Raw genomic sequence first — 17,098 nt, 5'->3', positions numbered from 1 at the left:
CCAAAATCTCACTCTGCCAGCATTACAGAAGGTAGCTTAAAAACAAATTACTCAACAGATTCACACAAATGCTGTTTTTTTTCCAGGTCATCTTAGTATAATTAATCGCGAGTTGTGGTTGGTTGGTGTGCAACTAATTTGTCTGACAGCAACTGCCCTGACAACTCTCTCCCCAAATGCCCCAGAGAGTGATCTGCCCTGACAACGCTCTCCCCAAATAGAGAGTGATCTGCCCTGACAACGCTCTCCCCAAATGCCCCAGAGAGTGATCTGCCGCCCAGCTCCTCACCAGTAAGTTGACCCGCACGGTGACAATGAGCTTGAGCCACGGGGGGAACTTGGCGATGATCTTGGTGATGAAGGAGGCAATGGTGTCTCCGTAGTCGGGCTTGTGGAACTCCGCCTCATTCAGGCCGTCCACCAGGATGATGAGGTCCTCCTCGGGGATCTTCCTCTCTGTGGAGCGCAGAGTGCACACACACACACAAACACACACACACGCACGCACACACACACACACACGCTGGTCAGCACAGCTATCAAGAACATTACAAAGATTACATAAAAAAAAATACCAGTCACTGCTTAGGACACCTAAGCTGAAATGTTATAGGCTATAATTGTTCAATCACTGAGTTTTCCCATTAACAAAAGCCTAGATGAAACCTGTAAACTATACTGCATGGCCACTGCAAAACGCTCTGTAGCTCCTGAATTTTCAGCTCAGTTGGTTCACTGATCTTCAGTTTGGCATTTCTCAGACATCCACCTACATAACCACCATTCAATAAAGTGCATTCAAACAGTCAATGTTCTGGGTAGTATTACTACTGGGAGGTGGGGTTGGGTCTGTTCCAACCTACAGCAGCTTGAAAAGAAGATTTAAAAGCTCCACAAATGAGACTCCAGACATCTAATCCAGGCATATGTTTTTTTAAAGCAGGGCATGTGGGGTTGGTAATGTATTCTCTGTGTAGCCCCAGGAATAATAGAGCTTTTTACTGACATATCCTGCAATGCAGTAGCAGCAGCAGTAGAGGGGTATCAGCATCAGCAGGGCCTGGGCTGGGATCTGCTGAGCATCACAGAATCGGCACCATCAGTGTGTTGAAAACATGGCACGGAAGGTGTGTGCTGCTACAAGTGTGTGTGTGTGTGTGTGTGTGTGTGTGTGTGTACTGTAGGTGTAGGTGTGTGTGTGTGTGTGTGTGTGAGTGTAATATCCTAACAGTGGTGCAATCGCTCTCTCTGACGAGGCTAAAACATTCAGCTCATTTCTGAGTTGCCTCGTTATGCATGGATGTCTAGATCTGTCAGGTGACTAAAGTGTGAAAAAGAGAAAGGGAATGAAACGATAACTCAGAGGAGGGAGAGATTCCTCCCTCTGGCAGCTCAAGGTCCAAACCCTGTAGACATTTCTATAAAGAAACTACATTCTCGCTGCGCTTTGAACACTGCGATCTACAACGTTATGGACCAAAAAAGATCCAGCACTCTTCGAGCCTAGCACCGATACTAAGAGGAGGTCATTGCGGTGTAGGACACAATGAAACCTTTCCTCAGTATCGACCCTCATTCTGCTGACCATTGCTCCTGCGGTGAGACAGGCGACGAGGGAGAAGTGAGCTGCACTGATCCATCATGTTCTAGTCCGGTGGTCCCATCGCACAAGTAACTTTCCTGCCCCCCCACACACACACACACACACACACACACACACACACACACACACACACACACACACACACACACACAAACACACACAAACACAAACACACACACACACACACACAAACACACACAGGCTACTGGTCGATTCACAGCGCAGTCCATGTCATTTCCGTCCCGCAGGCACGTGGCTATTTATCTACACATCTTGGGCCCCGACTAGCCATAATACAGTATTGATTATGTGATGGAGAGGACTAAGAGAGGGGCTGTGCTCTGTGTACACAATCCTCAGGTGACCTTGAGATTGTCAGCCACGTGTCTGAGGGAACAAAAAAGAGAAAAGAGTCGGCGGAGCCTCATGGGACCTACGTTTCTCCACAGGGATGGAACATTCTATCCATAGACTGCAGGAAAAAAAAAAAAAAAAAAAAAAAACACCCGAAAGAGTAATGGACACTTGAGAAAGAAAACCTATTAAGTGTGACAATGACTCAAATCAATACTTCATGCTAACATGAGGCCACTACACTGAAGCAATTAACAATGTTCCAAGCCATTGTACAGAGATGGCTCACTCACTTAACCTATTCGCTGGGCTATTACTCGAACTGCAGCAAGATGGAGCCTCCCTTTTGTCTCCTTATCAAGCTGCAAGATTTTTCAACTGACCTTGAGGTCGTCTTACTCAGACGAAACAAATAATGTGAGCTCCCTGGCAACAGTTCTTAAATAATTCTGAGCAGACAATGTTTTTACAGACAACTGTGGCAAAGGTGCGCTGAACAACCCGAGACAAAAGAGCGCTAGTAAAATTGTGAACCCACTTTATGTTCAGGGACTGTTGCCAGTGACTCATCTGCTCATATGACTCATTCATTTAATTCAATGGTTCACCAACTGCCATAAAGATAATAAAAATTATCTGTTTTTTATCATTTTTAGCCTTTTCTATTGGCAGGTTAACTGTCCTACACCCCTACCCCCATGTCAGTGGGATAACCCACAAGATGGAGATCTTGGTAGATTGAACACGAGATAAAAAATTATATTTCACAGGTACACAAAATCATTAATACCTTAATCTTTTAACCTTAATCTTTAATAGTGACAGCGCCCAATCATCTAACAGCCAGTTGATATCCTGACATCTGTCCAGTCAAGCCTGAGAGGGATAAGGATCAGAGGATATCGTCGCCCCCCTGAGTCCACTCTCCTGATCATGGTGCCACGGTGGACTGTCTTACCCTTGCGCAGGCTGAGCAGGGGTTCCAGCACGCCGCGGCGGAAGGCGGCCGAGGGGTCCTGGACGCAGGAGCGCAGGCTCAGCATGCTCTGCAGGTGCGGCTCCCGCAGGAGGAGCTCCCGGTAGGCGCCGAGCACCGGTGCCCGGCACAGCAGCGCCGCCACACTGTGCACGAACTCCGGCACCAGGCACGTGTACGTGTTGTCCGCCTGGCAGTAGTGGTACGCCACCACCTAGAGAGAGAGAGAGAGAGAGAGAGAGATGGAGGGATAGAGATGGAAAGAATGAAAGAGGGAGAAAGAGGGAGGGAGTGGGAGAGAAAAATGGATTGATTAATTTTCGCTGGGTCCCCAATGGGAGGTAGTGGTGGGGTTACTGCGTCATTGGATCGATTGGTTAGAGGTGCAGTTCCCAGCGCTGCTGCTACGAGTCTGAGGAGAATGATCTGGCGGGCTTCGGGGGAATCTCCAGGGACGCTACTCGACCACGGCGGCGTGACTAAACTTGCATGCTGCTGGCTAGATGGGGCCATGACCCCATTTCCACTGTTTGCATTAAACGATTAAAAGATGGCTGAGGTGAGGACATTTTCAAGCAGCATGCCACAGGGCTTGGGAGGGGTGGGAGGTGGGTGTCATTCACTGATGATCCAGCCCAGAGAGTGCCCCTCTTAGCCTGGCTGTGGCCATGCTTCCCCCGGCCTCCACTGCGGGTGGTTGGCTCTGATGAACAGGGGGTTGAGCGGGGGGCAGCTAATAATCCCGCCAGCACCTCTCCCAGGTGGGCATCTGAAAGTAGGCTGTTGAACCTGTGTCTGCCTCAGTTCCTGTGTGTGAGTGTGAGTGTGAGTGTGTGTGTGTGTGTGTGTGTGTGTGTGTGTGTGTGTGTGGCAGCTCTCCTCCTTTTGCAGACATTAATGAAAAATGGATGAAGGAGAGTGAGAGAGGAAGAGGGAAATTCCGTGTTTAAAGGTTCTAAAAGATGAGAGAGAAAAAGGAGGCAGTGCAACAAGAGTTTAGGATACGGAGTGATACAGAGAGACAAAGTGAAAGGAAAAAGAGAGAGAGAGAGAGAAAGAGAGAGGTGGGGATGGGGAGGCGCTCTAATGAGCGAGAGAGGAGACAGGAAAGTGAGGTGCCTGGGGATGTGTGACTCCCTCTGTCCTAATTACTCTCAATCCTAAGAGGAGGAGGAACAGGAGGAGGAAGAGGAGGAGGAGGAGGAGGGGGGAGGAATGCAGGAGCTGACACACTTTCAAGGCCATGGAGGAAAAGCAGGTGACCAGCTTCCTCCTCATACACTGAAGGCAACCAGCCGGCTTCGCGAAACCATAACAGCACAATGATGTGTAAGAAAGGAACTGGGGAACAGATGGAGCACCATTGGGGTGTACGACCTCTCATTCAGACATTTATTACCTTGGCGCGCAGCACCTAGCCACTTCTGCTAGGCTGACGCCGAGCTTGGACGCACTCCAGTCAAATGACAACTGCGTTCATCTGCAGAGAGAAATGCCAGCCAACAGGAACCTGTAAATCCAAGACTAAAGGCTTCATGGGGGGCAACAAATGGCGTCCTCGGAGAAGGTCTGGCCTTTGGTATTTATGTCAAGCGTTTGATTCATTTGCCTATAAAAGGCAGACACAAAGACAGAAATAAAATAAAAAAAAGGGCTTGGCAACGTGACCAGCGGAAGACCTTGAATGGTTCACACATCTCACTGCATATTCATGCCAGGTGACTTATTCCTGAAAAGTCCACCTTGACAGGAGGTGGTATGTCCCTTCTGGGCCTGACGAGAGGTTAATAGGAATGGCGCTCCACCAGTTCTTTGGGGAAGGGAGCTACCGGGACACGGGCGGTCGGCGAGCATCCATCTCTCCACGAGAGGAGTGGTCAAACACCTACACCAGCTCTCGGCCTCCATCCCTCACACTAACGCAGCTTGAAGGACGTTTGGAAATGATTGCGATGCTGTGTGCGCGGCGCCAAGCGCAATGTGGCACATTAACACTGCCTAATCCAGTACAAACGCGAGCAGACTAATTATCTGAGAATCGGCTGTCGGCTGCAAAGCAGGAAGTCTTGCGGGCGCTGATGCAGCACCGTGGAGGAGAGGCAGGGGCCTTCAGAGACTCCATTATGCAAAAAGCTGTCCACTGGCAGGTATGAATTAGGATTAAACAGAGAGAGAGAGACAGAGATAGAGAGAGAGAGAGAGAGAGAGAGAGAGAGAGAGAGAGAGAGAGAAACATGAAGAAAATGGGGAGAGTGAGACAAAAAAATGCAAAGGTAATGGCTAGAGAGAGGTGGTGAAAGAGTGAAAATGCAAGGGAAATGGAGAGAGAGAGAGAGAGAGAGAGAGAGGCGAGAGAGAGAGAGAGAGAGAGAGAGAGAGAGAGAGAGAGAGAGGAGGAGGGAGGCATTAATTAAAGTGTGCTCTGGAGAGGCAGATCCTCGGCGGTCATATGGGATGGCAGCTCCTTCCTGACGGAGCAGCTGGCAGTAGGGAGGCCTAGCTGAGGTAGGCGCTTCCCACAGCGGGCACACACGGGCATCTGATGCCTGACACGGTAGGAGGGCACCGCACGGAAAACAGCAGCAGCAGCAGGGGTGCTCGAGACCGACCCAGCGGACTACTTTTAGACTTCCCAGTCTGCATACCGATGCTCATGTGGCATCTTCAAGCTTTAGACTCCCTGGGAGGATTGGAAGCATCTGTAAATGTGTGTAAATGTGTGTGTGTGTGTGTGTGTGTGTGTGTGTGTGTGTGTGTCTGTTAAAATAGTCACTGATCGCAGCTCATAACCTTGTCAAACAACTGTCAGTTACTAACCAAAAGTTGGTCTATGTGTGTGTAAAGTTCTACATTATTTACAATTTGATGAAAAGTACAATATGTATTTTGTCCTTTTTGGACAGAGGGCCTTAATCCATAATGGCAGCTATTGGAGGGATGATGCTGTGGGTCACCTTCTCTTTTCAGATGACCTTTTTTGCTAGGGAGGAGGCACAGACTGCAACAACTCCCCTTCACAACAGCTGTTTAAAGCCACTTAGTCTGTTTACTGCAAGAAAACTGCAAATTGTCAGGTGGTCGTGGACATTTTATTGCGTCTAGGGGGTGGGGGCAATGACTCTGTCTGCCTTCTGAGAGGATCGTAGGCTTTAGATCGTCCCACACTCACTCAGAGCCGCTCAGCATACAAACACGCACCCCCCCCCCTCCTGCCCCCCTCTCCGTCTGTCTACGGGCCACAGGTGGGCAGAGCATAAAGCCAGCGCCAAGTCTTGTTTTGGGCATCGATCGGATCGGGTTGAGCCAGAGTGGGCCTGCTGTGCCCGTCGCAGGTGTGGAGAACTAAGACGCGGCGCGGCAAAGCGAGGCCTGACGTATCGAGCCGTCTTTTGGCAGCAGTCGGACTTTGAGTGTGATGGCCTGCTGTTGGGGGGAAGGTGAAAGGCATGCATGCATAAAGGGGGATTGGCGGGTTTTTCATTAACCTTTTCAGTACATTAAGCATGTGCTGGATGCTATGTGCACCAGGGATTTTACTTGCTGCAGAAAACTACAGCAGGAAGCTAGGGAAAGAGCAGCAGAGGGCACATACAAAGTATGCATCTCTTTCTCTCTCTCTCTCTCTCTCTTTTTCACACACACACACACACACACACACACACACACACACTGCCTCTCAAAACACACACACACACACACACTCTGGCTGTGAGCTTAATGGCAGGTGGTTCATTAAAGTGCCGTTAGCATGGGGTAGGGGTGGAGGTGATGCGGGTAGGGGGGTGATGCTGCTGGAATGGAACAATTAGATGGCAAAGACACAAGTGGTAAACACTCTCTACAAACCTCAGCAGGGTACCTAAGCGCTGAGCCCCTGTAAGCACATCTCCTAATGAGGCAAGACAAACGACGATACCGTCTCTCTCCAGCACAACAAACACACACACACACGCACACACACACACACACACACACACACACACACACACAACACTCCCCGCTCAGGTGAGGAGGCTGTCAATTGTCTCGGTCTCTCTTGGCCATCTCCGAGCACACACCAAGTGCCCCTTTCATTTCACACGTTCATCAGTCACTCTGAGTGAATGCCGCATTGTGGCAATGCTGCAGGGTTGCCATGGGAGGTAACGCTTCTCCAAATGCTAATCTTTCATGTGGTATTTTTTGTTGTCATGTTTCTGAGCTCCTGTCTGTCGACACCACGTCATGTCAGGCCTACTGGCCGCCCTGCTCTTATCCCCCACCCTCCTCGTTCCCTTGGCAACTGCAGCCCACCACCCCCCACCCCACCCGCGGAGTGTGTGAGCTGCAGTTCCATCAGGGTCATTCCACGTCAGTTCAACCAGGGCCCACGCACTTAGGTCTCAAAAAATTCTGAAAAAATTACCAGGTGTACCTATGTTACCCAGGAGACACACTGTAAAATTACTCTTATGTAAGATCAATACTTTCCAAGATACAGCCAGTTTTGCAGGGGGAGGGGGGTGTCGATTTTGTTCGGCCTCTTTTTTTTGTCAAAGTTCACAAGCCCACAGCACAAGAACTAAACCATGTAGGAGGCTCAAATTTTGCATGCTGGTACATAAATGGGAATAGTATGTAGCAAAATCGTCACGTTTGGTCTGGATAATCCTGCATGGTCATAGCTGTCCCTCAAAGTTGATACAACTTTTATTGGAGTTTTTGGCTGGGCTCTGTTTAAGCCTTCAGAAGACTTATTTTCCTTACTGAGATAAGTAGAAACACTCTCACAAAAAGCTATGAACAGAAAACAAATCCCTTCAGGGTCTGAACAGCAGACCTCACAAGTCTGAAAAATCATTTTGGTTATCATTTTCAGAGCACCCAAACACCTTGTGGGAATATACAAAGATTTTTTAAATATGTTTTTCTTTATTCTCCATGATCCCTTCTTTTTGAAAACACCAATTTGACTTGTCTTATGCAAATCTTTCTTTTTTATTTTCCACCCTGAACATGGGCAAAATGCCCCAATGACATCAATATGTTTTATATAGAGTCACCACACTGCCACCTGTGGTTGTATAGAGTAACCTGTGGTTGTAGCTGCAGGTTTGGATGGATGTCAGTTTTGACATTCAGGTCATCAGATAAGAGGAAGGCAGTGGATGGAGCCAGAGGTCCTGAGGCCCTGATGATGCAGGAGTGGGGATGGAGATGCACACGGGAAAATTAATGAGGAAGAAAGACCTCATGGGCAACCTTGAGAAAGTGTGGTCAGGAAGAGAGAGGAATAAAGGGTGTGTGTGTGTGTGTGTGTGTGTGTGTGTGTGTGTGTGAGTGAGAGAGAGAGAGAGAGAGAGAGAGAGAGAGAGACAGACAAACAGACAGAGAGAGAGAGAGAGAGAGAGAGAGAGAAAGAGAGAGAGAGTGTGTGTGACAGGGGGAGCTCACCTTTAATGTGGACAATCCCACAACAATATACCAATATAACAATACCCCACTTCCCCACACCCCGTCCCCTGAGGGCTACAACTGGAACAAAGAGAGAGGGAGCGAGACAGTGATAGAGAAAAGAAGGGAGAGAGTGATGGAGAGAGGGAGAAAGAGAAAGGGAGTGAGAGAGTGAGAGAGAGGGAGGGAGGGAGGAAGGAAGAGAAAGGGAGCGAGAGAGTGATAGAGAAAGGGAATGAGAGAGTGATGGAGAGAAGAAGGAAGAGAAAGAGAGCGAGAGTGAAGGCTGAACATGTGGCTTTTCAGCCCTTAATTACGCCACATGAAAGGCCGCCTCCAGGGACTCAGGATTCCAATTGTAGCTTTTTCTCAGAGGCATAAAGAGCCTTGCATGCATGCAATGCAGACCCAGGCCTCTGTGCTTGTGTGTGTGTGTTTATGTGTGGGCTACATTAGATCAAGGAAAATTGATCTTTGAACACCAAATCAAGGTGTGCTTTCAAACAAGTGAGAGCGAGAGAGAGAGAGAGAGAGAGAGAGACAGAGAGAGAGATAGAGAGAACGAGAGACAGAGTGAGATGAGGTGAATTTAGCTAGCTTCTACCTTGTTTTCCCCCTGCGCTCAACTTTTGGGTGCATTTACTTTTTGGAATGAATGAATGAATCCATAATTGCTAAAAATGGTGGAATCTGGTGCATACTGAGAGCCCATTGTTGCACTAGCACGCCTCAGATATAAAATGTCCGTCTGCTAATCAGGCTCAGATGAATGGGCGCATGTGGAGCCCTGGGAAGTGACAAAATCAGCTCTCCAAAAGAAGTCGCAGTGCCTACACATAATATCTGCCCACTGTTCACAAAGTGTGCCACTCACAACAAAGAACACAGAAGCATTGATTAACAATTTAGCAATTTCACCACAGCAGGACTGATCCTCCTAATTTATATTCAAGCAACAGTGATGGTGTTACTCCTTATGATAGATCACTGTCGGAGTGTGTGAAGAGTGTGAGTAAAAAGTGTGTGTGTGTGTGTGAGTGAAGGGTGTGAGTAAGTAAAGTCTAGTGAGTGTGTAAGTAAAGAGAGTGTGTGTGAAAGTGGTTAGTGGGGGGTGAGAATGTGAATAAAGCGTGTGTGGCGTGAGTGTGTGTGTGTGTGTGTGTGTGTGATGTGTGTATGTGATGTGTGTATGCGTATGTGTGTGTGTCTGTGTATGTGGTGTGAGTGTGTGTGTGTGAGTGTGGTGAGTGTAAGTGGTGTGAGTGTGTGTGTGAGTGTGTGAGTGTAAGTGGTGTGAGTGTGGTGAGTGTAAGTGGTGTGAGTGTGTGTGTGAGTGTGTGTGAGTGTGGTGAGTGTGAGTGTGGTGAGTGTAAGCGGTGTGAGTGTGTGTGTGTGTGTGTGTGTGTGTGAGTGTGGTGAGTGTGAGTGTGGTGAGTGTAAGCGGTGTGAGTGTGTGTGTGAGTGTGGTGAGTGTAAGCAGTGTGAGTGTGTGTGTGTGTGTGTGTGTGTGAGTGTGGTGAGTGTAAGTGGTGTGAGTGTGTGTGTGTGTGTGTGTGTGAGTGTGGTGAGTGTAAGTGGTGGGAGTACCTTGGCAGCCAGGCGCCTGACGGCCTCCTCCCTGCGGCGCTGGAGCTCAGGGGTGCTGGGGCAGCTGCTGCTCAGGGTGTTGGTGGCACTGGGGGGCGGCGTGGGCTGGGGGGGCTGGGACAGGGGCAGGTCCGAGTGCCCACTACCACCTGCAGCACAGAGATGACCAGGTCAGATCTCAGATACCCAACATCTAGCGACACTGGTTTGAACGAGCACTAAATGCACCAGAGATTTTGATGCAGCATTTATTTACTTTCATAACTGATTTATATATGACAATTGACACCAGAATCTTTGTGAATTTCTTGTCTTGATGCAAATGACAATTAAGAGATGTCATTTTGCATGGAATATCTCTTAACATCATCCCAAAATGCAGAAGGTTCCAGATTTCATGGATGTTCAACAAAAAACAAAAACAAATCAAAAGTGCTCATCCCCTTGCAGGAGAAAGCCATCCTGCAGCACTACACTAATTCTTTCCACTAATTCAGAGTCAGGTTAGAGAGTTTAATCCAGCAGTCATCGATTCTGATGGCAATTACCAAAATGAAGAGGGCAGGTGGGATTAGCCCACATGTGGCTGCTGGGGCGGATTAAAAGATTCAGTGGACGGGGCTGGACGAAGCTCCTCTGAGGCTGCTCTTAACGAATATTTCAGTCTTGCACTTTAATTTAATGTTTATTGTCTATGGCTATGTCCATAGTATGTCTATGTCTGTATTTAAAGCATGTCTATGTCTGCATGGGAAAGTAAGAAACGAAATTTCAATTCTTTGTATGACCAGTGCATGTAAAGAAATTGACAATAAAAGCCGACTTGACTTGACTTGACTCTGGGGTCAGATGAGCTCCGGTAAAGCTAAATACCATCCTGTGCATCCCATGGCAGCCATCATAAGGCATCAGTTTATGGCTGGAGCTCACTCGATGGCTCTGCCTGCTCATAAACCTGACGTATTTCATCTCTGACAACTTAACGAATAGATAGGAACCACTCCAAGATTGTTTAGACTTCAGAGCCCTTAACTATAGGATCAGTAAAATCGTTGCCTATGGAACTGAAGAGCCACATAAATGCAGCCACTGCCCATTCCTGCCCATGCCCCTGTGTGCTGCCTTGGCTCAGACACACTGGATTAACAGGCAGATCATTGTCCTGATTGGAGGAACTTAACTCAATGTGCTATTTGTTCCCCTCTATCCCAGAGCCCGGGCCAGTCACTGGGTTGAACTGGTGAAATGTGAGAATTACACTAAACAAACCAAAATTAAAAAATGATCTCAATAACCTTGGCTCATTTAACCTCTTAGAGCTAAATGTGTTACAAACAAACTTCAGGAATTTAAACCTCTCATTTTAGCTTTCTGGGAAATGTTTTTTTTTCCCCCCAGCAAATAGCATATTTCATCACTAAAACATTAACTGTCAGCAAGAAGGAATTTCAAGGGGAAATGCTCTTTGCAAAGCCTGTATTTTTTCAAAGGAACCAGTGGGAAAGCGTTTCCTGTCAGAGTGCAGAGGCTTGATTAGGAGGGTGTTTCTGAAGGTAAGGCTCATCATAAAGAGACAGATCTATCTACAAAGATGATGACCATGATTATCATTTCTCTCTCTCTCTCTCTCCCTCTCTCTCTCCCTCTCTCTCCGAGTGCCAATGGGGGTTGCTCAAGAACCCTTCAGGGGGAAACAGGAGCTCTTAGGAGGCGAAGTGAGTGTGTGCTCACCCTTGGGGGAGGCACTGGGGCTGCTGGAGGCGATCTGGCGCATGCGTCCGCCGTGGCAGCTCAGTGCCACCAACCGTGAGATGATGGCCGTCTTGCCGAAGCCTACGCTGCCCACCACCACGGCACCGCGGCTCTCCGACACTGACGCCGCCTCGCCGCCCCTCAGCGCGTCCTCCAGCTCCTGGAAGAGCCAGTCGCGCCCCACGAACACCGAGTCGGTGGTGATGCTGGGCACCTCGAAGAGCAGCGGCTTGAGCATGATGTCTGCCGGCTTGTAGGGCGTGAAGCGAGCTGAGGAGGAGACAAGGAGACAAGGAGAGAAGCACACACACAATAAGACTATAATCTATTTAAGCAACATTGACATTAGCATTCATTTTCATCTTTCAATCACCTTCATTAACTTTACAACATAAATTCCTATTGTGAGCAAAATGAACAGCATGTTGGAACAGACTATTGCAAGCATGGTGAAAAGGCTCTATTTTTCTCCTGCCTGAGGACACATCCATGCCTCACCTGGGGATTGGGAGGAGGAAGAGTCTATTTTGATTCTTTTATTCTGATATTGTAGCGATGTCATGGTGCCATCTGTTCCACACTTTCCATCAGATCTGATTAATTTGCACCAGCAGGCAATGACACGGACACAACCGAGAGGAGAGAAAAGTGCAGCACTGCTCTGAACACTTCCAACATACTGAGGCTGCATGGCATCTGCTCTGAGCCCCAGCATTTTCCAACACACTGGTTTAATGTGGCTAGGATCAGTGGTGTAGTCTACGTGATACGCAGGACTACACAGTGTACCCACTTAAAAAGCATCACCATCTCTGTATACTCACTAAAAATAGGCAAGTATATGTATTAACATTTGGGGTTGATCACAGCATACCCACTACAGCTGACAAGACTACATCACAGTATACCCACTACAGCTAACTAGACTACACTACTGGCTAGGATTAAATAAATAAATAAACAAACAAATAAATAAATGAATAAAGCACCGTGGACCCCAGTTCCTCTTGTCTGAAAGTTGCTCACTTTTTCATTTTCTTTCAGACTTGGAGTGTGCCCTCTGACCATTTCATCTTGGGAAGTTGAAGGGGCGAAGGGCTTTGAGTATCCTGCTGTGCAAAATCCGAACTGAAAATACATTTCTCTCTCTCTGTCTCCCTCTGTTTCTGCCTCTTGCTGACGGGACTGGCCTAAAACATAAACACCTGCTGCTCAGGGCACATCCACACACGTCCTGTGGGAGTGAGAGGAGGAGGTCTGGAGGCTGCCACTCATCGGAGAGCCAGTGTGTGAGAGAGAGGGTGAAAATGAGTGAGAAACAGATAGAGCTTGTTACAGGGAAACAGAAAGAGAGAGGGACAGGGAGAGAGAAAGAGAGAGAGAGAGGGAGAGAGACAGAGAGAGAGAGAGAGAGGGAGAGGGGAGAGAGATAGATTGGCAGGGCTGGGTACCTTTCACATCTAAACCATATCGAAGAGAGAGAGAGTGTGTGAGAGAGAGAGAGAGAGAGAGAGAGAGAGAGAGAGAGAGAGAGAGAGAGAGAGCTGAAGAGAAGCCTGCCTCCATCTCCTTTGCTCACAGAAATCACTACACTGATTGTATTAGGCAGAAAGGTGCCGGCCAGTTGTCAACGCCTCAGGCAAATTTCAAGAGCCAGCAACTTCAGCTAGCGCCGATGTGAAGACAGCGAATCGAACAAGCTGAGAAAAAATCCGTAGCGCATTATGCACCGGCTCACTGCCACCCTCGGCCATAACGCCAAAAACATCTTCCAGGTTAAACACACCCGTAACATATTAGCTGGCTAACATGGTTAGCTAACACTCTGAAATGGCCCATACTGTAGCTGGCTCAAGCCAGCTGATGGTGTTTCTGCACCAATTACTGGCTGGAGATGGGCAATGGACGTCAGTAAGCATCGCTCCTCTGTCAGTCACCGGTGCTGCTGATTAGATGGCGTAGTGAACAAACTGCATTTTCACAGCCAAAGGTAAAAAACTAAAACAAACAAAAAAGAAACACACACACACACACACACACAACTTTGGTGTGTGAGGGGGAGGCAAAGGTTTGTTTGTAGAGCCTCCATTGCAACTCTCTCAAGGTCTGAGAGCAGAAAAATAGAGAAATTCTTCCGAAAAGCGGGCCGTTGCACAACTCCAATGTTTGCATAGTCTGTGGGGGGTTTACATATCAGTCTGCCACTCTCTGGAGGGCCCACATCAAGAGTGAGCAACGTTTAAACAGAGCGCCGGCGCTCGCTAATGCCATCCTGCATTATTAATGCTCTGGGCTAATATGAATTTCATTTGCTTTCCTGACAAAGACGCCAAAAAAAACACAATACTACTCCAAAGCAAAACCAGGAACAAAACACACATAAAGAAGCGCTTGACGGAACTTTGAAACGTGAACAGCATGCCTTGACACAATACTGGGTCCCCCAACAGTTTGAGGTGACTGGAGGTACTGTTATTTTTTCTTTTTTCTTCTTCTTCTTCTTCTTTTCAAAGAATCAACAGGCGCTCGTCTGTTTTTTGTGCATGAGAGCCGTGGTGGGCTCCTTACCTTTTGAGTCCTGGGGTGCCCGGCCTCCTGTGTTGTGCCAGGGCAGGCGGATGGACGTTCGCAGGGGAGTGTTTCGCTGCTCATCAAGATAGCTCAGGTCTTCCAGTTTGGTGGAGCTTGTTGCTGTGAGAGGCAAGGGAGAGTGAGAGAGAGAGAGGGGGGGGGGGGGGAGAAGGAGAGAATGAGAGAGAAAGTATACATTAATCCTCAGTTGAAGGCTACACATACCTTGGCACCCAAGCTGTACAGTACCCTGCTTGTACAGGGAGGGGGGAAAAAAAAACAAAAAACAAGAGAGCCTTGCCTTTGTCACAAGCATTGTCACAGAGTGGAGATAACATCATTTTTTCCCTGAGACTGAAGTACAGACAAGAGGAGAGACTCAGACTGTGTGTAGTATAGCTGAAACCCTATAGGCGAAAATATACAGAGAGAGTTAGAGAGAGGGAGGGAAGGAGTGAGGGAGAGAGAGGGACAGAGAGAGAAAAAATGGGCACAGACTAATGTCTATGGATACAGTGCTACGCAGACTTTAATGATTATACAACTGCTCTCACAGCTGTTGCCTTTACACAATCCCTTTATAGTTTACCAACAAATAAACAACAACGGCAGAAAATAAACACTGAAAGCTCAGTTTAATTTGAACTGACAGGCAGAGGATGCCACAGATGGAGTTAGAAACTGAGACAGGCAAACATGAGAGAGAGAGAGAGAGAGAGGAGAGATAGGGACAGAAGAGAAGAGGGACTCTGACGACCAGTAACTGAGAATTGAGGTTTCAGGTGCAGTTGTCTCCTGATTGCATATGCAGCGAGTAAGTTGGGTGGCAGGCACATCGTCCCTTGTAGCTGCCACGCCAGCGTGGTGGGGAGATGCCAAACCAGTGAGCAACAGATGGCAGCTTTCAGACACAGAGCCATTCACCGGAGCCCCGTGCCAAAGCAGCCCACATTACATCAACCCGCCCGCCATTCTCGAGACGGGAGAACTGCCCTGGATGACCGACGGCACTGAGAGGGAGGGAGAGAAACGGGTCACTGCACAGAGAGAAGCCTCAATGTGTGAAACGTCTTCTCTCTCTGGGTTGGCTCTCTTTCTCTCTCCCACAACACACCACACACACACACACACAGAAAGAGACTAACAAACACAACAGACACACTCACAAACACATGCACACAAAGTGTCCGCTGTTCGTGGGAACAATGCCATCACCATGGAGACCATGTCCTGCTTAATCAAAGGTCTGCTCGCGACTGGACAGAACTCAGATGTGCGTCGGAGACAGTGGGAACAGAGAGAGGAAAGAGTGAAAGAGAGAGCAGAGAGAAGTGTGGAGGGACTCAATGCTTTGACTTTCTAACAGGTCTCTCTCTCTCTCTCTCTCTCTCCATTTAATATTATCTCCACCCTCTCACACCTGCTCGCCCCTGTACTGCAGCAACGCATAACCCAACCACCTAGCCTCCACGCTCTAGCGGATTTCATGCTAATCAATTCAGCTATGTTCCATGTTCACTATATGCATTTCAAATCCAACGCAAAAAAAACATGCTCTGACCCATACTCTCTCTGTACAACATCCCACCCACCCCCCCCTCAACCTTCCCACCCCCCACCCCCCTCAACCTTCCCACCCACCCCCCCCTCAACCTTCCCACCCACCCCCCCCTCAACCTTCCCACCCCCCCCCCTCAACCTTCCCACCCAGGACAACTCTGACTGGGGCTACTTACACTACACGGCTGGAGTCCTGGCAGAGGTGGGAAGATTGAAGCCGTCCGTATTTCAGAGGCGGCCAGGCGTCAGCTGTGTGGGGGGGGGAAGGGGGGGTCCAAGTTTTTTAACTCCCCCCCCCCTTTTTCCTGAGAGACCCCCCCAACCCTACCCTCCCTGAAAAAGAAAGAGAGAGAGAGAGGGAGAGCTCCTAAGTAGCTCTGCTGACGGTCCACCTCTCCTCTCCTCTCACCGCATTCAACTGGTGACTAGCCGCGGGCTGTTGCCGGGCACCCATCTCCTGCTCTAACGGACCGAGGAAGCTAACGGAAAATAAAAAGAATGCTGCTCTCTTGATCTCTACTTCTCCCTCTTTTTACTCTCTCTCTCTCTCTCACTCTCTCTCTCGTTTGCTCAGTGAAATGGCAACACCCTCCCTCCCTGGCCACCGAGCCGACACACAGATAAGGTGAAGGAGAAAGAGGGAGAAAGGGGGGAAAAAAAGAGGGAAAAGTGAAGAAAAATGCTCCGCGAGATTTCCTCCAGTGTGGCTGAGTAGAGTTTGCGCTGGGCAGCCGAGAGGAAATTAATCAATGATCCTCCCCGCCTGTGCTCCAACCCACGAGAGAGAGAGAGAGAGAGAGAGAGAGAGAGAGAGATGGGAGAGAGAGAGAGAGAGAGAGAGAGAGAGAGAGAGAGAGAGAGAGAGAGAAAAACGAGAGAGAGAGAAAAGAGAAAGAGGAGGAGGGTGAGAGAGAGAGAGAGAGAGAGAGAGAGAGAGAGAGAGAGAGAGAGAGAGAGAGAGAGAGAGAGAGAGAGAGAGAGAGAGAGAGAGAGAGAGGGAGGGAGGAGGGGAGTGCAGGGGAGAGGCAAAAAGGCAAACCGGAGTGATGTAAGAACGAGAGGCTGGGGCTCATAGAGACAAGATAGACAGAAAAGGAGGGAGAGAGAGAAAGAGAGAGAGAGAGAGAGGGTGGGTGGGTGGAAGAAGGACAGGAGGAAACGAATGCGAGGGGAGGAATGAAGTTGAAAGAACCCACAACCAGCCTGCTAGTGCATCAGTCAAGCCCCATGCTGACATCAGTGGGCTGCAGAGACTGCTCTCT

General features: G+C 48.7%; 1 protein-coding gene across 5 annotated transcripts in view; it reads right to left on the bottom strand.

Moving 5' to 3' along the window:
* Window positions 1-17,098, bottom strand: part of tanc1b (tetratricopeptide repeat, ankyrin repeat and coiled-coil containing 1b) — a 123,140-nt gene that overhangs the window by 25,512 nt on the left and 80,530 nt on the right. For 4 of the 5 annotated variants that reach the window (XM_042071286.1, XM_042071322.1, XM_042071305.1 and 1 more), the window contains exons 8-12: window positions 14,274-14,396; window positions 11,685-11,975; window positions 9,954-10,102; window positions 2,916-3,147; window positions 290-456 (exon numbers count right to left, since the gene is read on the bottom strand). In XM_042071286.1, the coding sequence (XP_041927220.1) occupies window positions 290-456; window positions 2,916-3,147; window positions 9,954-10,102; window positions 11,685-11,975; window positions 14,274-14,396 (962 nt within the window). Of the gene's footprint in view, window positions 1-289; window positions 457-2,915; window positions 3,148-9,953; window positions 10,103-11,684; window positions 11,976-14,273; window positions 14,397-16,012; window positions 16,105-17,098 lie in introns of those variants that run through there. The other variant, XM_042071314.1, reaches the window with a different exon arrangement.

The sequence above is a fragment of the Alosa sapidissima genome, chromosome 2 (genome assembly GCF_018492685.1).
Source record: "Alosa sapidissima isolate fAloSap1 chromosome 2, fAloSap1.pri, whole genome shotgun sequence".
Classification (NCBI taxonomy): domain Eukaryota; kingdom Metazoa; phylum Chordata; class Actinopteri; order Clupeiformes; family Clupeidae; genus Alosa; species Alosa sapidissima.
Note: the sequence above shows the minus strand (reverse complement) of the source record. Positions and strands in the feature narration are given on the sequence as shown.